Here is a 22498-nt window from a genome sequence, read left to right on the forward strand (position 1 = left end):
CTTGGAGTTTTGCTTCTGGTGATTACAACATTTTTCATGTCAAAAGCAGGAAAGGAAAAGCGCAGTTTTCCACAGGTGCCTCTGAAATCTGATTCCTTGTTTTGAAGGCTAGGTGTGGGCCGAGCTCTTTGGAGGATGAAGTCCCCACCAGTGGAGTGCAGGATGTGCTCAGAAAACCTCGCGATGGGTGGAAAGCCGGTCTGGTGACAACTGCCACTGGCTGTGTTGATATAAAGCAAGTTTTGACTTTCATTAGCCCTGCTGGGCAAGCAGAGCTGTGGGAGGAGGAGATGGGTGCTATTCTAGTGTCTGTACCACCAGCAAAAATGTCACAGTACAGTTCATGTTGAGGAGAGAAGCAGGAAAAAAGTGTAGCTTTTTTTGGAAAGGTTTTGGATAGCTTTGGCAGTTAAAATATCTATATAATATGCTTTGAAAACTGAGTCAAATTCTAAGTCATTGAAAAGGAATAAATTTGAGTAAAGTGCACTAGCAATTCTAGTTACTTTTCCAGTTCTTTTTTCTTTCTGCTCAGGGAAGGATTTACAAAGCAGCAAATACTAGTTGCTACACTGGAAACCTCATCTGTTCCAAAGCAGGTAATTTTACACAAAGGCATCTTTCAAATTAATGCTTTGTTACTAATTTTTTAAGACTTAGATTTAAATAACCATGTTTTTTACTATTGTGTTCTTGCACTTCAGGCCTTGCCCTGATAACACAGGGGCTTTGGCAGCAATATGGGTTTAAGTAATCAGTCAGGAAACGGATTCACAATCCACAAACCTCCCAGGAATACAACTTTTCTTGAAGTGCCAGTGCAGCTCCATGCAAATTTAACTCAGGTGAAGGTGGTACCACCGTGGCTCAGCCCCTCTGGCCACGCGTTCCTGCCCTGCTCCGCTGCGCTTCTGATTCCCACATGAACCAGTCCAGGCAGTTAAATAAGTAAAACCCGGTCTTTTCTTTTTTGTAAGTTTAATTTTGAATCATTTTAACTCCTTATATCATCTTTTTAACTGCTTATATCGTCAAGGGGCTGCATCTTGAAAGAGCAGTGTCCTGCAGCACAGAGCTGGGGTGAGCCCCCAGGGGGGAGAGGTCTTTATTACCCTGGTAATGCTGCCAGAAGAACCATATTGTCAGGCTCTGGCCTCAGTTTTGACATCCTGAGCTTTAAGGCACAAGCTGGCACAGGAACAAATGGGTGTGAGCTGGCCATGAATAAATTTAGACTGGAAATTAGAGAAAGAGTCACAGCTTTTTACATGATGCCAGACAGTGTAGGGACCTCAAATAAACCACAGCTTTCAAGGTGCTCACTGAGTTTACATATAGGATCATATGTGTCACTGAAAAGAGGCACAACCCCTTGTTCCTAATATTAGACCTTATCTACTTAAAAAGCAAAAAAAAATGCAGTGATTTAACTGAACAGTCTAGTTGTTAAATCATACCGATCTTAATTTTGAAGGCTTTGCGTTTGGTTTAAAGGCTAACTAACCTACACAACCCTGATACACTGATACAACTCTTCCAGATTAAGTTTGCATGAATACATGTTTTGCTGAAAATTTGCATCTGGAAACTCTTTATTTAAGCAGGTAATAATGTTATGATAGCATTTTACAAACAAGATCTAAAATAAGATACTTTATTTTCTGCAGTTAGAATTGCACATACGTGATTGGTGCTAGAATAAAGGTGAGATATAAAATGATCTTCTTTTTGGTACAAATGTATATGCAGTCTATTCCCAGACAGTTTGAACAGGTTTAGCTTATGTCTGTTGCATCCAGAATTAACAGGAAATGCCTTCACTAAAGTATGATGGTATAGAAGTAAGTTCTGAAATTGGTTAAATCAGTGTAATCTTCTGATATAGGCTTTATTTATAGTGTTTCAGCCTTTTCTATGTATACTTTTTAATACTAAAACGTAATAAGCATGCTTAGAACATGTTTTTAATTTGGTTTGGAAACTGTGATAACTATGTAGATGATACAGTTGATACACTGGGGCATTATTCCCAAAATGTTTTGTTTATTACTTGCACTTTGAATGCACTGTATTTGAGCAGGAGCAACATTTAATTGATGGCAGAAGTATGGTGGTCGAAAGAATGGAAAAAGCAAGCAGATTTTAATTTTTATCCTGATTCAGCAAAAATGAGCAGGCGTATGCTTATTTTCAAGCACCTGGTTTAATGCTTTGCTGAATGGAGGTAAATCTGCACCACAGATTTACTGTTTTGAACCTGTTACCCAGCCCTTCCTGCACCTCTTTTTCCCTTTCTGTAAGGTAAGGGGAAAATAGTGGCTGTTAGAGTTGTGGGGTCTAATGTATGGGGTGTATGTGTTTGCTTTGCAATTCTAGAGTGGAGGAAGAGCTGATCATTAATATTATTTTCATTAGAGTGGACTTTATAAGAGTATCTTTGAAGACTCTAACTGGAAGGAGAGACATTAAATTCAATTTGATTTTATTCCATGGCTTACTGTTTCCTTTGGAAATGTATATATCAAGCTTTGCTGGCAATGATTTAACTGACAGGAGGCTATTGATCCGAGTCAGTCTGACACCGGTCCCTGTGACCTACACCGAGGTGTTGAATGTCCGAGACAGAGCAGTAACCGTGCATCTCCCTATTTCCCCTGGTCATTCACTCCTGGAGAGTTAAGAACCACTGCAGCAGCAGCTTAACTGTATTTAAAATATTTGACTTTCTTTGCCAGTTGATGTAATTATTACAGAGTATGGAACAAACTGAAAGGAATATATATATATCTACTCAGAGCAAAAATGAGGTCCAGGTCTGTGAGATGCAGAGACATAGATCTTCTTGGTTTGGGATGACTCCAGTGGGACTGGAGGAGCTAGACACCCCTTTAGGGAGGATGAAGAGTGCTCCGTGCTTTGCAAGATCAGAGTAAGGAAGAAAACAACTTAAAATCATCCAGCTGTTCCCATCCCCTGGCCTGTTCTGAAATCTCTGCAGAGAAGTTGCTTTGACTCGGATTGCCTTTCACTGCCTCCTTGCTCACGCTGTCGGAGAACTTTGTCCTCTTATCCTTCCTTATCTTCAAGGAGGGCTGACGTACATGCTCGTAACCACCGTAATCTGAGTCCAGAGTTCTCGTGCAAATCCTGCAGCCAGCATCAGCTCTCTAGCAGGACAAGGGCTGCCCTCCTGTCACTGCTTGAGGGCTCTGTGCCGCGGTCAGCTATGGCAGGTAACAAACCAGCTCCCAGGGTTGACCCCTGGAAAACAAATAAAGGAGGGATGTGCTTTCTTCTTTTCACTTTCCTCATGTCTTATACCTCTCTAGGATGGTTAATCCTCCATGTAAACTTAACACTTGGGAAAGTTGTTGGCTAGATGGCATTAAGGGTTTGTCATGGTTTAACCCCAGCCGCCAGCTAAGCCCAACACAGCCCCTCACTCACCTCCCTCACAGCGGGATGGGGGAGAGAATCAGAAGGGTAAAAGTGAGAAAACTCGTGGACTGAGATAAAGACAGTTTAATAGGTAAAGCAAAAGCCGTGCACACAAGCAAAGCAAAACAAGGAATTCATTCACTACTTCCCATCACCTGGCAGGTGTTCAGCCATCTCCAGGAAAGCAGGGCTCCAGCATGGTTACTTGGGAAGACAAACGCCATCACTCCGAACATCCTGCCCTTCCTTCCTCTTCCTCCAGCTTTTACTGCTGAGCATGACGTCCTGTGGTCTGGAATATCCCTTGGGTCAGCTGGGGTCAGCTGTCCCGGCTGTGTCCCCTCCCAGCTCCTTGTGCCCCCCCCAGCCTCCTCGCTGGTGGGGTGGGGTGAGGAGCAGAAAAGCCCTTGGCTCTGTGTGAGCACTGCTCAGCAGAAGCGAAAACATCCCTGTGTTATCAACACTGTTTTCAGCACAAATCCAAAACATAGCCCCTTACTAGCTACTGTGAAGAAAATTAACTCTATCCCAGCCAAAACCAGCACAGGGTTGGAGTCTCATTCCTAGAAACCTGTGATGTTGGGGAGCAGCAGTGTGGGCTTCCTAACCCTGCCTGGGCTTGTGTTTCAACCTGCCCTCCCGCAGGTCCTTCGGCGGGGTCTGGGGAACTATTGCTGAAGAAGAAATTGTTAGTGCAAATTAAGGAGATGGGGTGCCTGTTTGGCAAGTAAGCTGTGACACCGTGGGCATGTTAAACAAACCACTGAATGGTCAGCAGAGGACAATGGTTTGTACTTTTTTCAAATATATGTATTTAGTGATTTGTTAGATTATGACTACACATAGTGGAGCTGGTCTAATTTCTTATAGGGCTTGCCCATATAAATAAAGGACACTAAGAAGGTTTGAGTTTGTGATTATGGATGATTTGCTGCAGCCCAAGAAACCCTGGTATTCTAGTAGTTGTGGGAACAAGAAGTGCAAAATTTGGGCCAGACATATCCCTGTTCAGGCCAGACATGTCCCGGTTCAGGTCTCTGGCTCTCGACTGAGGTTGCCAACATGCAAATAGAGTTCCCATGGAAAAAAGAACCGGATGGCCTGGATCTGTTCCTGGGAATATCGTAAATATGGACAGTTTCCGGGCAGCTATGTACCTGCAGGGATGGGTCTATGTTGCTTTCTCTGTGATTTTGAAAAATCAAAATCAATTTTGTTTCAGCACATGCAGCTTCTACAGGTGCTCCACAAGTCGCTGCTGAGTCTCTTGCACTTTTCTTTGGGACATCTGGTGCTGGTCTCAGTGGACCAGGTTGGCTCAACACTGGGTTTTAATCTGCTGTAAGAGTACAACTACCACTGAATCACCTTGAGAGGGAGGAGGCTTATGTCCTGGTTTATCCTTGGAGTTTGCTCCTTTTTTTGTAGCGGTTGAGATGGTCTTGCTCCAGATGAGCTCGTTGCCTGTCATGTGAAATATTGTGGCATAAATGACAATGTTGATAAGGCTTTACATACATTCTGTATCTTTCACTAATGAGAAGCCGTTTTATTCATAGAATCACTATACTTTTTATCTATTCTGGTTTTAAATGGTGAAAATATTTAGTATCTGGCCTCTTTTGTTGTCTAATACTTCTGCTTTACTTGCAACCTTCCTCCTTTCTTGCTCTCCTTGGTGAGGCACTTCAGGGACAGCTGTCACTGGGTCTGCTGAGACTGGCAGGTATATCTTGGCATTTGCTGCACTACATGCCCTGGTGACAGTGAGACTGGATGTCATTGGCCATGGGAGTCATGGAAAAATGAAAGAGCAAGGTAGTGGTGAAAGGAAATCTGGATCTGTCAGCAGGGGTGACAGGTGATGAGATGCAGAAAAAGGTAGCGCATGAGCACATCAGGAGATAAAACTGAGGCTATAAGTACGAAAAGAAACAGGCAGGACACACGCAGGAATAATCTGCCCTTCCAGCAGTGTGTAGCAATTCAATGAGGCAAGGCAATGTCAAGACAAAAGAGGCTGACACAAGGGACTGATGTGCTGGGATACTTTGAGAAGGTTTTATTACAGCTTCTGTAACACCCCAGCTGGATCTGGACCTATGGAAGTGACTCCAGTTGCTACTTAAGTAGTAATTGCAATGCACATAAAATAACACATTTGGATCCAGGAAGGCTGACTCCAGTACAGCAACATGGTGGTACAGTGCTGAGAGAGGGACAGGTCGGCAGCAGGGGAGCAGCACAAGACCAGATGAGTAGGGGGTGGTGGGATAAAAGATGATTTAGGTTTCTCTGTGAGGGCTGCAATTTAGCTTCAAGGGACTTGGGGTTTTTTGGGGGTTTTTTTGTTGTTTTTTTTTTAATCTACATTCCCTCTAAAACTGGTTCAGCTGAATGGGCAAGTATGAGACTTCAGTGAGATTCCTGAAGTCTTAGTAAGAACTGTGGTTAAAACCAAGCCTGGTTGCCAGAAGCCGATGTATAGCAGGACATTGCAGTACATCTCTTGGTGCTGTCAACCAGCAGGTCCATGGTACAGAACTGGAGTGCAGGGATTCCCTTTCGAGCAGCACATGTAAACCCTCCTTCCCAGGCGATGCATCTACTGGCTCCTTAAGTAGAGGAGACTCTACTTCAGTGAGTAATTTTTCCCATCTTCAGTAAGTGTCCTATGTCAGAGAGAGCAATAAATGGTTCTGGACACACTGGACATTGCAAGGCATTAAAAACAAGCATTGAACCACAGTGAAGTTGCAAGAATAAACAGGAACTTGATATAAGCTCTTGATCATTACAGGAAGAATGTATGTCCAGTTCTCCCCAGCCTGGGAGAAACCAGGCAAGTTGCAGAAATTAGGATCATTGGAGTTACGTGGAAAGAGACCTACGTTTTCTTTCAACACTTCTTATAGCACTTGATAAAGATCTGTGTTGCACTTGGGGACATCCCAAATTTTTTAAAAACAATAAGGGTAGGACAAGGAATTTGCATGAGTAACTCTCCTTTTCTCACTTATCAGGGCTGTCTTCCAGCCATCGTTCAACTTTTTTCACGGTCTGCCAAATCTGTGCAAATGATCTCATGGACATGACCTCCCCTTCTTGGAGTCTTGCAGCTTCTCCTCCAGCAAACACGCAGGGACGGTATTGGGAAAGCGGTGATAGCTCTCCAGCTGCTCCGCTGTGACTTTGGAAACTAGATGTGTAAATTTGTGCTTCGTGCACAGTTGTCACCTCTGAAAATCGAACAAAGGCAAACACAGGTACTAATTTTAGGCAGCCAGGCAACACAGTAGACAGTTGCCTAGGGCAGCAGACTGTTGAATGCAGCAGAATGCCAAGGCTTTACGAAGATGCAGGCTTGCTGCTGCTGCTCTTGCCTCTAAGAAGGGAGCATTAGACCTGTAATCTGAGGTTGAGATTCATGTCCCGTTTTCAGGTGACAGCTCTCTATTTGGCCCAGGTGATCCTCAGCGATCCGGGTGCAAGCATCAGACCTGCAGTGCTTGAGCCACAGTGTGGGTTCACTACTGCTGAGTGAGCCAGGCCCACTGGAAGGGGTGGGATGGGGCCTTTTTCAGCAGAAGCAAGAGCAACCCCTGGTTTTGGAGTTCCTTCTGCTGCCCCTTCTTCCCCTACTGTAGCAGGAGCAGTGTGAGTTGGTGTGAGTGGGCTGCTGCAGGGGAGGGATGGTTTGGGATGAAAGTGGGAGTCACTTAGGTGGTGGGGGGTGGACAGGGGTGATGGCCAGGAGGGGTGGTCTGCCTGGGGTGAGGTTGGGCTCTCCTGGATCTGATAGAGGGGTTAACCAGGGAACAGAAAGGCAGGTGAGACTGGCTTTCTCCAGGGCCTTCCCAATACCCATTGGTGTAGTGACCCCCTTCATGTCACTCGTATGGAGCCACCCCAAAATCCTGCTCACTCCTAGCCTCCTTCCCCTGAACCCTCTAAGTCCTGATGACCCTGCCAGCATCCCAGTCGGTCATCCAGGATTACCCGTCGGCAGCTCCTTACCCCCATTTTACCTGACACTTCACTGACTCCATTCATCCTAGCCCACCAACAGCCCCGCTTCACCCCACCTCTCATCCTCACAAAATTTCACTGACTTCTCCCACCCAGCCCTGCTTCGGCAACCTCACCAAAGCTGTTTGGACCAGCCCTGTAGTTGGGCTTAAAAAGTAACCCAAGCTTTTTATTTACAAAATCAAAAGGTGGCTCTCCAGATTTTGGTGGCAAATAGAAACAGGCACAAGGAAGAGGGATAGACAGTATTCTTCAGACCACCAGCCAAAAGCTTTGCAGCTTTCGGTCTGGAAGTTGCTGGCTGAGGCTAAATCCCTCCAACGCCACCTCACCTGCTATTACCGCTTTATCTTAAGTCATAAACACAGCCAGTGAAGAAATTAATTCCAGCACCTTAAAAAGGACTCACTTCCACAATGCACATCTTAACTCAATGGCAGTTGCTCTCACCAGCAGCAGAACTTCGATAGAATTCAGAGTTTCAGACCTTTCCCGCTGAAGCATCTCCTTTAGTTGCCACCTTTGACAGGATATTGGGTTGGCTGGATAAGCGATCTTATCCCACATGGCAGTTTTTATGTCTCGTGTTTCAAAATAAGATCATTGCCTTGCTTGTGCTTGTTGGTGGTCAGGTTGCTACTAGCAGTATTCACATCACTTTGCTGTTGTTAATCATTGGCTGCCTTTGGTTATTAATACTTAAAAAGGAGATGTTTAATTAATGCCGTGTGTTTCTGGACCAAGTTTCATGTAAGTATCTCCCAGGCTTTACCAGCTGGAAAGGCTTTTGTTTCCACTATGCCACAGTGCCGGAGGTGGACCGCCAGTGCAGCACCGTGTGGTGACACATCCTTGCTGCCCCGTGGAGTGCTGCGGCTGCGCACATGCTCTCAGAGAAGCTCACACGAATGCGGACATTGACATCACCTGTATTTGTGGAAGTGCCTCATCGGCTGGTGCAGTCTCACATTCCTGGCTGGGAGAGGCACCGGGGCGGCTCGCCACGGTTTACTCCTTTCTCAGAATCCGCGAGGAGACTTGGTGAGGGTGAAGCTTGCAGATACACCTCTCCCATCGTGTCATCTATTTACATGGTGCGTGCCTTGTGCGTGTGTGTATGTGTGTGAGACAGCGAGGGCTTTTTTTTTTCCCCTCTGCCCTAGTTCTTCCTTCTGGCTGTGGTGAGATGGAAAGGTGGGACGCTCTCATCTCTGCCAGTGAGAAGGTTTTCTGTATCTGAGGCTGGCTTGGAAATTCTTTAGGTGACATCACACCATGTCTGTGCAGACTCATTGTTTGTCATGGAAAAGCCATTCATCCATACACAACTTCCTTCCTCCCAGACTCCCGGAGATAAACTTTCCATTCTGTCTATTCCCTATAGAAACAGACCCAAAACATGTATGCGTGGCTACACACACATACACCTCGCCATCCCTCCGTCACGCTCGGGGCTGTGGGAGGAGGAAAGGGGAGGATATAGAAGATGCGAATAAAGTCACCCTGTTTTCTTCAGACGTGGATCCTGCTGTGCCCAAGCAGTAAAACTCCCCTCCCACCGAGATTCTGGGTCACACAAGGCTTTTTTGTCCTGAGGCTAATTCTGGCACTTGCAGCCCCACATCTGCCTGCCAGGTGAGATGGGCCACCAGCTGCAGGTACAGCACATCTGGATGGGGGAGGAAGCGAAGCGTGCTGCAAACAAACACAGCAAGTCCACCGTGGCGGGAGCGAGGAATTCGATAAAAAATACACTTGAGCAGTCTGAGCTGCCGAGTCTGGTGATTCATGTCTCGGGTGCCGCTCGTGAGGCAGAGCGAAATGCCGGGGACTTGCGGGTCTCGGACCACGTACGCTGTGGCCGCAACCCGGGGGGGACTCGCACGTTCAGCCTGCGTTCGGGGACCCACAGGGACAGGGTCGGGGGGACACCAGGCCCGGCGAGGAGGCTGGGGCAGGGGGCAGCGAGGGCATTTGTCCGTGGCGGAGAGGTGCGGGGACCGTGTGGCGCAGGGTGGGCCAGGATGGTGGGAGGCCGTGCAGAGATGGAGGTGGCAGCGGTGGTGGCGGTGGTGTGGTAAGGTGGCTGTTTCCCCGCGGCTTGAGAGAGGCAGGGTGCGAGGAGCGTTGGTGCCAAGTACCGGCACGGGTGCGGGATGCCCGCGTTTGGTTTCTGCCGGTGTCCGGGGGCGGCGACGGGGGGAAGAGCTGAGGAGCCGCCAGATTGCCCGCGCCTTTGAGGTTCCCGGTGGGTCGAGCGGGGAAGGGAGAGGGGTGTTTGGACAAGGGGAGCCTTTGAAGCTGTTCTCCTGTCCACCTCCCCTCCCCATAAAGCCATTAGGCTCTGGTGCCAGCCCTATCGGCGCTCGTCGCCGGCAGCCCGGCCGAGCCCCGCAGACCCCCCGCCCGGGGCGCGGGGCTGGGGCCACGGCGTGGGGCCCTTCTGGAGGCCGTTTTGGGGAGGGGGCAGCTCATTTCCGAGCCGGCCCTGCATTACAAAGGCAGCGGGGCCAGCGCGGCGCTTTGATGTGCCCGGCCGGCTGCCCGCACGCCTGCGGGGGCACCGCCGGACCGCGGGACGGGACGGGACGGGGCGTCAAAGGTGGCCAAGCCGGGGGCGGCTCCGGGGGCCCCTCCCGCCGCCCCTAAGGGCGAGGCCAGCCCCGCACGTCTCCTCGCTCCCCCCCCCCGGGCGGGACGGGGCGGCTCCGGCGGCGGCGGAGCCCCGGCAGCGCGGCCCCTGCCCCGGGGCCGAGGGCGGGAGGGAGGGAGGCAGGGCCGCCGCCGGAGCCCCCGGGAGGCGGCGGCCGGGGGAGGGTCCTGCGGGGGGTGGGAGGGGGCGGCAGCCCGGGCTGTGCTCGCCGCGCCCCCCGCCGCACGCAGGCCCCGCTCCAGGGCTTCTCCTCGGCGCTTCTCCGCAGGGCGCCCCGTCCCGGCGGCCGGCTCTGCGGGGGCTGCCCCAGCGCCGCCGCGCGCAGCCCACCATGACCGGGCCGAGGCTGGCCCTCGCCGCCGCGCTCCTCTGCAGCTGCACCTCGCCGGTGGCCGACGCCAACTCCTGGTGGTGAGTGAGGGCGCGGGGGAACCGGCGGCGCCTTTGTCCGCCGCCGCGGGCCGGGGAGCGGGCAGCGCCCGGGGGCGGGCGGCGGAGCGGGAGCGGGAGCGGGGCGGCCGCCCCGCGCTCCCCGCGGGAGCTTTCCTGCCTGCCGGGCTTCTTTCGCAGCAGCTCGCTTCTCTCCGGGTTCCCCTCTCCCGCTCTCCCAGCCGCCTCTCCTCCGGGCGCTTCTCTGGGTTCCGTGGGTGAGGGCTCGCCGAAATCCCGCCCGGGCTCGAGGATGTGGGGAACGCGTAAGGAGAGGATGGGTAAGGTTTCCTACCCGCTGCCAAGAGCCCTGGGAGCGGCCGCGGAGCCCCCTTCCCCTAAGGAGCGGAAAACAGCCTGGCTCGAAGGCAGGCATCGCTCGCTGGCGGTCTGTAAAAAAGCAGCCCGCTTTCTTCTTTTGCAGAGAAAGCGCTGAGCTTTCTCTCTCCCCCTCCCCATCCCGGGTGTCCTCCGTGTTTAAACTCGGGTTACAAACGAGCTGTGTTTCTCCCGCTAGAGCCCTGGGAAAGCCTCGCATCTGGCAGAGCCGTGGAGGGAGGCAGCTGACATGAGAAATGCGCCCGAGCTTTGGGAGCGGGGCTGGGCTGGGCTGGGCTGGGCTGGCGGGGAAAGGTGCCGGGCGTTTCGCGGAGGGGGGGCCTCTCCCTCCAGACTCCCTGGGCTGTTTTTCTCATCGTAGGTCTTTGGCCATGAACCCCATCCAGAGACCTGAGATGTACATCATCGGCGCTCAGCCGGTGTGCAGCCAGCTGCCGGGGCTCTCCCCTGGGCAGCGCAAGCTCTGCCAGCTCTACCAGGAGCACATGGTGTTCATCGGGGAAGGGGCCCGCAGTGCCATCAAGGAGTGCCAGTACCAGTTTCGGCAGCGGCGGTGGAACTGCAGCACGGTGGACAACACCTCTGTCTTCGGGCGGGTCATGAAAATAGGTAGGAGCGCCCGGCACAGAGGGGTGCTGGGCACAAGCCGGCTGCCCCTGGGCAGCTTTCTCCCTTTCTTCAAATACACATGCAGGAGTGATGAGCCCCATTAGCACCGCTCCTAAAGCTGCCTTTAATGAGCTTTTCCATTCCCTGGTGTGCTGGTGCTGCCCGAGCCCTGCCTGTGTGCTGCCTGCGCCGGGGCGGGTGGCAGCAGTGCACCTGAGCCGCAGCGGGGGGCTGAGGGGGACACACTTGCTTGGGCAGGGGGGCGAATGGGAAGGTCAGGAAGAGGGGGCTGCTTTTGTGTGCTTGGTTAAAGGTAGAGAGGGAAGAAGCTGGAGCCAGGAACAATGGACCGATGTTATCATTCCCAACATCTGGAGTGCCCTTGGACAGGGAATGCAGCCCTGAGATGCGGGAAATATGGGCTCCCCTGGCATGGGATCTGCCCCCCTCCCTGTTCTGCTGCTTTCTGTGTAAACCTAGGAGATTTTTATAATTCCTGCCCTGCTGGCCGTAAGAGGCACATTGACAGGCCATTGCTGCACTTGAATTGAGGTGTGACCTAGCTACATTGTCCCAGCTCCTTTTGAAATGCAGTCATCTGATGGCAAGAAACTGAGAAATCCGGGCTCGGTTTGATGTGTCCGACAGCCAGGACAATAAAGAAAAGGTGTTAAAACAGCCCCCCCCCCCCCCCCCCACACACACACGCACGCATGCACCGCACAACGCTTTCAGAGGTTTTGTTTCCCACCCACAAAGCCGATCATTTACGCTGAAGAACCAGCACTATTTCTTGATTGTAAGGTCAGGGAAAATGCTTACCACAGGATGGAAAAAGACTTCCAGCTCCTGCACCCCCAGCTGCCCCCCAGCATGGCTTGCACCTTTTTGGCTTCACTCTCAAAAAAAACCGCATAGGCAGCAGGACACCAAGAGATGCATCTTTAATACCTCTGGGGCGTCAAGGCGATAGAGCACTAGGGTAACCAAGTCCTGTGATCCCTTCCATTTGATCCTGAAATTCTTATGTGTCATCCTAGAGAATTCTAGGGGTATTTCTGCGTGTGTTACTCAACCTTTTGGGAATTCCTAATTCAAGCCACCAGAGCCATTCTAATTCCTTCCTTTCTGCCCAGCTCATACCCTAACAAATCCCGGCTTCTCTGGGGTGCTGCCCTGGGAAATGCCAGTTCCTGACACATACTTTCAGCTCCTGACCAACATCCAAAGCATCTGCGCATCCTTGATCTCTCACTTTCTGATGGCAAGGGTGGTGGCCAGATGAGGCTGCACATAATCCTAGATTGTTAAAAGTTGTCCTTTGGGGCATGAAAACTGAAATTTCAGCCACTGAAGGGAAAGGACAGAAAATAACACTTCCATCTCTCCTTTCTGGTGTCCCTCCCTCGCATGTAACTTATCCCAAAGAATAGGGTAGATTTCAGATCCCCAAAGAGATCCTAGTGACTCCACAAGAACACAAGAAAATAGGAATCTCCCCTTCTGGAGCAAACCTCTTCTTCAGTACCTTCCTGCAGCCCAGGTTGGTGCAGTGGGTGAGTCCACACCTGGAGAAGAGAAGTAAGGGTGAACTAAGAGAAAGCAGAGATGAGAGCTGAAGGATGAAAAGTGTTGGGAAGGATGACAGAGGGTATACGGGAAGAGGGGACTAGAGTGGATAGTGGAAGAGGGAAGGTTCCTCCTCTCTAAAATGAATTTGATCCTGTTAGTTTAGATTGGGAGTAGATTTGGGGTTTGGTGAGGAAAGAGGTGGTGCGGGTGTGTGATGGGTATGTCCAGTAGTCCTGCTGCTGCTGTTTGGTTTGTGTGTGCATGCATTTGTTTGTTGGGAGTACTGTTGTATCTCTAGTAGGAATCTGCTGATGGTAGTGTCTGTGAGGTGACTGCCTGCGGTTGCCCCTGTTTAAAAACCTATCCTAACAAAGAGTTTTGAACCCATCTCCTTTAGATTCTCTGGTCAGTTAGAGCATGTTCAGATGTTTATACTCCAGCACAAGACAGCACAGAAGTAAGAAAAATGTCACCAGTATTACAGGGGTATTACAGGGTCTGTGATGATTCATTGCTGTTGTCTATGTCAGTGATAAGCTGCTGTGCAGGGGGGTGCTGCCTTTTCTCTTAGTTCCACCTTCCACTTCTACTTTTTCCTACTTTGTAATGAGGCGTTGCTCATCATTTCAGCAAATCTGTTTTCCATGCTGGGGAAGAAAACAAAGCCTTTTAATCTCGCAGGTTGTGTCAACTATAAAATAATTCTTCTCTGGATTCATGCTGTGTGCCTGTCTCCTGTTTTCAACCTCTGAGCCCCAATTCTGGACCACAGCCCTTTTTCTGTACTCTGTGCCAATGGCACGAGAAAGGTCTGGAGACCAGGATATCTGCAAGAGTGCAGAGGCATGCCAGAGTGTTGGGGAGGGTGGGGGAAGAGATAAGAAGGACCCAGAAGGTGTATAGTGTGCCAGCAACCCTCAGCTGCCCACCCACCGATGCAGGCATAGCATATATTACATGATTTCTCGAGCTGCTCTAGATTGTGAGAGGGGAGGAGAACCTGCCCTGGCCAAGTCCAAAGCCTGGGAGATCCTCGCGAGACCATTCACTCAGAAACCTGGAAGATTAGTTTCCTTTCCCCCTCACAGAAGTTGGCTCAGCTCAGAAACGGGAGACCCGGTCGGTCTGTGTTCAATCATTACACCTTCAATTTGTGCATTTCATGGAGGTGAGGCAGTCCAATGATACAAAGCTTTGTAGAGGCATCCGTAGCACTGAAGTAGGCTGCTTTATAGCATTGGTTTTTCCTAGTGTTTGTGATGTTGTGAGAATTGCTCTTACCTTTTAAATGTGGTTTATTCAATAATGATTTCTGGCGATGCACAGAAGTTGTCCTTCTGAAGTTGCTTCTTGTTCTGTTAGTACAGATTTTAGACTGCATATGTGTGTATATATATTTCTGTACTTCATATACAGACACAGTCCTTACTTCTACGTTTATGAGGGAGAGGACAGAGCACCCAAAAAAGTCATGTTAGACCTTTCTCAGGGGAGGAGAGAGTGTGTCTCCTTTAGCGCAATCCTAAATGCAAGGCTGGGGTTTCCGGGCTAGTCCAGTCGTTTCTGGAGCCAAAGATCTTATCTCTTCTGCCTTTTCAGATGCAAAAAGGGGGGGGGGGGAGGAGTCATAAAAGAAGAGAACAAAGCGAAATATTCTTCCTCGTTTTTCTTCGCGATTGGCGAACTTCAGGGAAACGCTTTTAAAAAGAAATCGGTTGAAATGAAAACTTTTTCATCCAAAAAGTTAGAGCGACGCGTTTTTACCATCTTTGCGTCAGTCTCCCCACGGGGGCCAGCTCTCGCACCGCCTCCTCGTGCAGCTCCAGAAGAGCAAGCCGTGGGGCCCGACACCTCGCCTGGGCCGTACGGCTCAGCCCGGTGCCCCCCGACAGCTGCCGCAGCCCGGCGCTCCCCGGCCCGCCGGCGGCGGCGGGTGGCCGGCGGGCACAGGAGGGCAGCAGAGCTCCGTGCAGCTCCGCGCCGGCGGGCAGAGCCCCCCGGGGAGCGCGGCCCTCCGCCCCGGGGAGGGCACAGGGGCCGCGGCGGGGGTCTTACTGCCTGACCGTCTCTGTAACCTCTGTTCACGTTTGCACGGATTTGGGGAATAACGGACCTCTCCTTTTTGAGACGACAGGAACTGGAGCGAACTTGGAGGGGGCGAGCGAAAACCCAAATACTCTTCCAAGGCTGGAAGACGTGGCAGGAGAGCAGAGAAGACTAGGATGGATGGACAAGCCCACAATTGCCAGCTACAAATTTGCTTTGTATTAGGGCAGGGTTTCATGCACACGTCCGATCCCGCCTCCCGAACCAAGCCGCAGTCTTCCAAACCTACGTCTAGCGACTCTGTGGGCAGCGAGGGAGGAAAAAACCCCGCTGTGACTTGTTTCAGCCTTTCCCGCCACCATCCTCAGCAGCCTAAACAACTCATGCAGATCCAGGAGCTGCACACTGAGTTGTCATGCTGCTACATCTGAAACGTGGAGGCGGTTAAAACATGGACAGCAAAAGTGTAAATCCAGTCTGTGCTTTCAGGGATCTCAAGCAGGCTGTAAGGATCCTAAGTACCTGGAGCCATGCAGGCTGTGTTGCACAAGCTGTAACACCGGGAGGTCCTTTCCTTGTATGTATTTTAATCTCTATAGATGCAGGGAGTGCTCTACTTAACAGGTCGATTGGTGTGTCTGCAGGGCTCTCACCATACAGGCACAGGCTGGCAGGAGCAAAACTGCACATGGGACCATTACCTTAAAGTACCCATAACACCCAAAACAAACTAGATGAGTAAAAGCCGATTTTGGTTGCTGAAAAATGACCATAACTCCCTTAGAGGCCAGTCTCAGCTGAATTACCTTAACTAGGAGTCATTTCTCCCTACCACTTGGACCACGGAGGTTTGGGGGACACAGTCCTCTCCTTATGACCTGCTAGTGAGGCCCTCCCTTCCATATTATGTGTCCTGTAGTATTTTATCACCCTTGTGCTGTACTCCAGAGCAGAAGCCCTTAGTGTACGACTCATTTAGGGAGGGAAAAAAAAAAAAATCGCAAGTTGTTCTGCAAGGTGGATGCCATTCACAGCCTTGCCTTTGTCTTGGGTCATTACCACTAAGCTGGTGATAAGCTGCTATTAATTACAAATTGTCAGCACGTGCAGATTGGAACAAGAGTTTACCAAAGCCATCAGCTCAGTCCTGCTGAGGGAGCTGGCACTGAGAGCCTCGTGGGCTGGTGACAAACTGTTCTTGGAGGATCTGCCCTCTGAAGTCATTCAGATTTGCTTGAGATGCATCTTGCTGGGGTTTGGTGTAAGTAGCTCTTCACAATCAGATTGCTTATTCTAATGAAGCTTTGGCAGTTGTTCTCTTTATCACCTGAAAGTTTGGTGACGCATACAATGACTCTGACTCTGAAGGTGTCGGTTTAGCTATTTATTATGTGTGGTGAGAGTGCAGGTGTAGATTGCTTCCTTCTCCTCATCCCCCTCTACAACCTGCGTTCAGACCCACAGCACTCACTGGTGCAGCGTGCTTGGCCTCATGCAGTGTTCTGGCTGTGTTGGTGCCCCGGTCAAATTGGGGCTGAATTACTGCCAGGAATACATAGCTGGAGACCCGATCCAGCTGCTTGGCTCAGACTCTATAGAGCATATGCTCCAAGCAGGGCAGTCTCTAGAAAACCTGCTAATGGAAAGTCTTTTCATTTATTATTGTCTACATGGGAAAGTTTTACTTGTTCCAGCGCTGCGGTTCTGCAGGCATTGGGAGACCCTGTGCCTTGATGCTTTAGTGTAAAAATGGGTTTCCTTCAGTTTGTCTCAAAACAGTTCTCAGCTGACCTTATGTAAACCAAAATAAGGTCGATGAACCAAGGAGCCCATAAAGAGTGCTTGTCCCAATTAAATGAAGACCATTTCAGAGTGATATCTGGCTTAACCAGAATGCTTCTTTTGCACAGACCCAACCTCATTAGTTGTTCTCAATGGTTATTGGCAAATTCAGTGGCTAAGGCAGCAGCTGTATTTTCAGCAAATGAATAACCCTCTTGCTGCTTGAGAGTTTCCTCCAGGTTAAAATGAGAGGATACTGAAGGAGAAAGAGGCTGAGCAGTCCCTGCCTATGGTGTTGCTATTTCTTTTGGGCAAGGCCCGGAGTTTCCAGGGCTCTTGGATGGGCAAACATAGGTGTAATGAAAATAATAACCCTTGAGGAGCAGCACCTACAGATTCACGCTCTTCTCAAGAACGTTATTCCAGGCAACAGCAGGAATCTCAGACCCTTCCCTGGTGTGTGTCAGAGAATCAGATTTGGGTTTGATCCTGGTTACACAGAAAATGCCAGTTCTGGATAGTCAAAACTGGGATGCAAGCATGTGTTAGGACAGTCCCCCCTCTGCCAGAACGGGGCACTGCCCTTGCACTTGACCACCCCATTCCTTTGTTCCAGTTAATTCTGTGCACCTTCTCAGAGCACACCACGTCCTACTGTCCGGAGCCCGTTTGCTTGCTCCTTGCTGCGCGTTGCATTTGTTAAATGAGATTTGTCTGTTGTTAATTTGCTTCTCGCGTCTCTCTCGCAGGGAGCCGAGAGACTGCTTTTACCTACGCCGTCAGCGCTGCCGGGGTGGTGAATGCAATCAGCCGGGCTTGCCGCGAAGGAGAGCTCTCCAGCTGTGGCTGCAGCCGGACGGCCCGGCCCAAGGACTTGCCCCGAGACTGGCTGTGGGGTGGCTGCGGGGATAACGTGGAGTATGGATATCGTTTTGCCAAGGAGTTTGTGGATGCCAAGGAGAGGGAGAAGAACTATGTGAGAGGTTCAGAGGAGCAGGCTCGCATGCTGATGAACTTGCAGAACAACGAGGCTGGTCGCAGGGTAAGACAAATGCTGAACCTTTCCTCTTTCTCGGAGGCAGATTCCAAAGGCTTGAGATTGCTAGATACCAAATTACTTGGAGGTTTGATGAGGGATAGTCCAATGATGCCCCAGTAACGTTGTGTGGTCACATTTTCTGCGTTTTTGTGAATATTGCAGACAATATCGACAATATTATATTCCAGTTTTAATGGTAGGCTTCCTTTGCCAGCTAAAGCCAGTGAGTTTTTGGGTCTCTTGAGGTACTGTATGGCACACGTGTGCAGACATGTAAGCCCTTTCCAAATAAACTAGGTGCTGCCATGGCCCGCTTTCAAGGCTTACGTCTCAGAAATTGGCTTCCCAGAGCTGGCAAAGTCAGAGGCTGGTGGTGAAAAGAAGAATTGGTTGGCATGTGGAGTTCTCTTCTACTGCCATCATTTAGATTTTGGGGAATATAAGGCCAGAAGCAAACATCAAATCGGGCTACCTGGCTATCTCTGAAACTTATGCCTTGCTTAGTTACCTCAATATTGGGCAACATAAATAATTTGCATCTAGGTGACAAATATTTTCTAAGAAGATACACAGTTTTGATCTGGAGACCCCTAGGGATGGAGAATCCATCACTTCTTTTTGTAGTATGCTACCATTGTTAATCACCCTGTTGCAACACTCTGCTTCATTATCATTTGAATTTATCTGGCATCAGCTTCAAATCAGTTCTTTTTCTGACTTTTACAGCTAGATCCAAAAGCCTCTTAGTAGTCAGAATTTCCTCTGCACAGAAGTATTTATCTGCTGTAATTTATTCACCACTCTTTCTTGACAAACTAGATTGAGCACTGAAGACTCTCTCAGAGGTTCTCATCAGCCATCAAATCATTTTCACATCACTTTAGTGTACCCTTTCCAATTTTCCCATGTCCTTTAAGAAACTGGATACCAAAATGACATGATGGGTTCTGGTATTGGTCTCACTGATGCTGTAAACGTAGGTGAAGTTGCCCTGTTTGTATGCATTCAGTGTATGCACATTTGCTTTTTACACAATTCCTCTGGATGTGATTAGTAGCCTGGAAGGTGTAACATCATTCATATGCGGTAAAACTGTGTAATCCTGCCTCTTTCCAAATGTAGAACAGGAATACTTACTTGAACATTTGTGCCTTTTCCACAGGGTGTTTAAAATTTTTATCGTTCTTCCCTAGTAGTGAGCTTTTCTAAGGTTAATTTGATTTCTAATGCGTATTAAAAAATCCTATTAGGTGTACTTAGCCTTGCTCTCTTGCACATTCTTAACTAATATCCTTAGTTCCTTATCAATTTTCTGCCCTTTCTTACTTCTAATTGTTACTGAATTATCTTTGCTTTTCCCATATATGTCTGTCTTTTCTGCGTGTAATTTTGGCTTCATTTTGCCACCAAAGAAAATGTGTGCTATTTTTTTGATTCTGAAATCAATGTGTTAGGTTGAAGCATTGCAAATACTCCATGGCTCTCTTGCAAAATCAGATTGGGGTAAATTTGCAGCGGGTGGAAAACTGTGGACGTGAAAGCTGTAGAACTCAGTGGATTTTGGTTTGGGGTTGGATTTTTTGTCTTGGAACAGCAGAGGGTCTGCATTTGCTTAGAAATGAGGGGCATTGCCCCGTGGTGTTGTAGCCTGAAAGTGACATTCTTTTCTGCATTACTTGCTTTGAACATCTTCTATGTCTGGAGTCATGAACTTGGATTACAACAAATAAATACCCTGCCTAAAATAGGGAGTGAATATGTAATGAGACTTTTTAACAGCCAGTCCTATTGCCTTGAGGGATCCAGAAACAGAATATGGCCAATAGTTTGAGGCGCCAGTTGAACTGTAGTAACATCTGTATTAGCAGATCAGGTTAGAAGATACTTGCTCCACAGCATGGGTAAAACACTACCCTGGCTTGTTATTCTTGTTATATGGGCAAGAATCTCACTGAGCTGTGATTTCAGGTGGTGATACAGTTTTACATGGAAGAAAGCTTTGTCCTGCTTTAAGGACAGAGCTAAAAACAGTTATGTCCTGCCTTTACTACAGTGCAGAAAGCTGTTTAAATTGTGCTTGGAATGCTACAGTGCCCGTGCTTTTTTGGACTCCATAGACAAGCTCTCAAGGCAATTTCTGTGTCTCCAGTTAACACAGGACATGGACAAAAGCTTTCCAAAGGGGCCGGCAAAAGACCATGTTATTTCAAGCTTGGTTTTGGTAGACTCTGTAGAACAGATGGCTGTAGAAAATAACCTTAGATGAAATGAACACAAGTCATTTTAGATTAAATTAAGTGGAAGTATAAACCAGTGTGTGATTAAGCTTGTGGATTTCAAAGAACAAACTCTGATAAACTAAGGGAGCCGGTTAGTAAACTCAGCCGAGGAACTCGATGTGGAGGAGGTCTGGAACTTTTTCAAGTCAAAGATGCTAAAGCCATTACAATTCTGCATGCCAAGCAAGAGGAAAAAGCTTGTAGGAAGAATATCCAGACCTCACTGAATGAATAACTACCACAGAGAAGCTGTTAGGAATAGACCGAGAGCCTACTAAGAATGGAAAAAAAGAACTGATAGCAAATAAATAATGAAAAGCTCTGTCTTAGAGGTCAAGAAGTGTAAAGATGAAGTGAGAACAGTAAAAAATCACGCTGAGTCAGACCTTGCAAAGGGTAGTAAAATAAACAGCAAAAGTTTTTTAAACTTTGCAAATTGGAGGAGACTGGAAGAAAGGAGACGGCTAGTCAGTGAGGATGGGGGCTGAGTCTAAAGACAGAGTAGTTCTGGTCCCCAGAGTAAGCAAGTGCTTTACCTGGGGCTTAAAGTTGGAATGGGGGGCATTGCTCCCCCTGCTACAGCGGGGTACCGTATGTCTGCTTCACAATGGAGGTGTCTGTTTCTGTCCTCCACACTCCTGCCTAGGGGAATAACTGCTTGTAGTGTAGATTTTTAAATCCCTCCGGGACTGTGCTTTTTCGGGGAAGCCAGGCAGGGTGCCTGAGGGGCAGGCAAGGTCTATCCCAGCAGGTAGTGGCCCATGGTGCTGGCACCCTGTGGGAGCGAGGAAAGCATGAGGAGGCAGCTGTCCTGTTCAGGCAGGTGGAGGAGGAGAAGCTGAGCAGCAGCTACTGAACTTTGGGGCCAGCGGACCCGGGATGCATGGGATGGTGCAGGGGGGCTGCTGATGGAGGGGAGTTTGGGATTGGGTCAAATATTTCAGATGGGAGTCAAGTGGCAGCAAAGGTTTGGAAGAACGGAGGGCTCTGGAGTAAATGAGAGTGGGGCTTTGGAGTGGATTGAGTGGATGAGGATTTGGGGGTTGAGGAATGGAGATGCTGGGTTCGGGAACGGAGATGAATATGAAAGGCTCTGGACTGAGATGAGACCTGGGGTGGCTCTGAGATGGTATTGCTACAGGTTCCAGGGTTGTCTAGTCAGGGTGGTATTTGGCCAGTACAGGGCAGCCTTTCCTCTTGGCTTTTAGAAATATATTAGCATGGGAGCAAAAGAGAAAGGAAGGCTTGAAAAGGAAATTATCACAACCAAGGTGGAAGCAAAACTCAGATAGCATAAAGCTTTCAAGTCACCAGGAGTGCCCACTTTTTTTCCTGGCACTCTGAAAGAGCTGGCATCTGGCAGCACAGGCAGTGTGACCTTGGCCCCGTTTACAGGAGGACCTGGGGGAAAGGGTATCTCAGAGGAAGTGGCAAAGTGGGAAATAATTTGAGAAGAATTTCTCAATTGATCACACAATCATTTAGAACATCACTGATTTCCTAAAAAAGCAAAATAGATCCGATAGGTCTCATTTATCTGAACTTAACGTGAGTGAGACATTTAATATATTTCCCACATGGGAAACACTTGGTTAAATTAAGAAAGGTAAGGAAAAATGCAGCAGCTATGGGGTGGACAAGAAACTGGTTCAAGGAAAGAAGTCAGTAAGTTGTGTGAGAGGACGTATCTTGATCTTGACAGAGCTTAATTAGCAGAGTACTTCAAGGACTTGCCTCAAGACCAACACTCACTATTTTTGTTTCTCAGCCTCAACACAAGAATTAGGAATGGGCTGATGAAATTTGCTGGTGATGCAAAGGTGGCAGATATTATGAATACAGAGGAGAATCCGAATTTTGTACAGCAGCTAGTGACATCCAATAAAACTACATTAAGACCATCATTTGAGGTCTTATATGAAAAACATTTTAGTCATTAGGACACGAGTAGAAAAGAATTGGGTGCAGCAGTCGGCTGCAGATGACTGCAGATGTAATGTGGCTCAGAAGGTGGTAAATATCCTATAATGTGCTAGGGAAAGTCTTTTCATAAAACATGAGGGAATACTAATGCCATTGTATTAAGCTCTCGTGAGGCCCCAAAATATTGTATGTTCTCATATTCCCAAGCAAAATGACCTCAGACTAGAAAAGGCTTGTTATGGTTGACCCAAGGGATAGGAATCTTTTCTTAAGAAAGCGGGCTAGAATAGCTTGCCATGTTTAGCCTAGCAAAGTGAAAGTTGAGAGAGGATATGACTGATGTCTGTGTTAGTGGGAGAA

The 22498-nt window shown here is 48.9% G+C and overlaps 1 protein-coding gene across 1 annotated transcript in view; it reads left to right on the plus strand.

Annotated features, from left to right (window-relative positions):
* The window catches only part of WNT5B (Wnt family member 5B), a 76315-nt gene that overhangs the window by 49639 nt on the left and 4178 nt on the right, over positions 1 to 22498 (plus strand). Inside the window, exons 2-4 of the mRNA XM_069807701.1 lie at positions 10389 to 10531; positions 11250 to 11497; positions 17647 to 17939. Of these exons, the coding sequence (XP_069663802.1) occupies positions 10389 to 10531; positions 11250 to 11497; positions 17647 to 17939 (684 nt within the window). The remainder of the gene's footprint in view (positions 1 to 10388; positions 10532 to 11249; positions 11498 to 17646; positions 17940 to 22498) is intronic.

The sequence above is a fragment of the Haliaeetus albicilla genome, chromosome 19 (assembly GCF_947461875.1).
Source record: "Haliaeetus albicilla chromosome 19, bHalAlb1.1, whole genome shotgun sequence".
Classification (NCBI taxonomy): Eukaryota; Metazoa; Chordata; class Aves; order Accipitriformes; family Accipitridae; genus Haliaeetus; species Haliaeetus albicilla.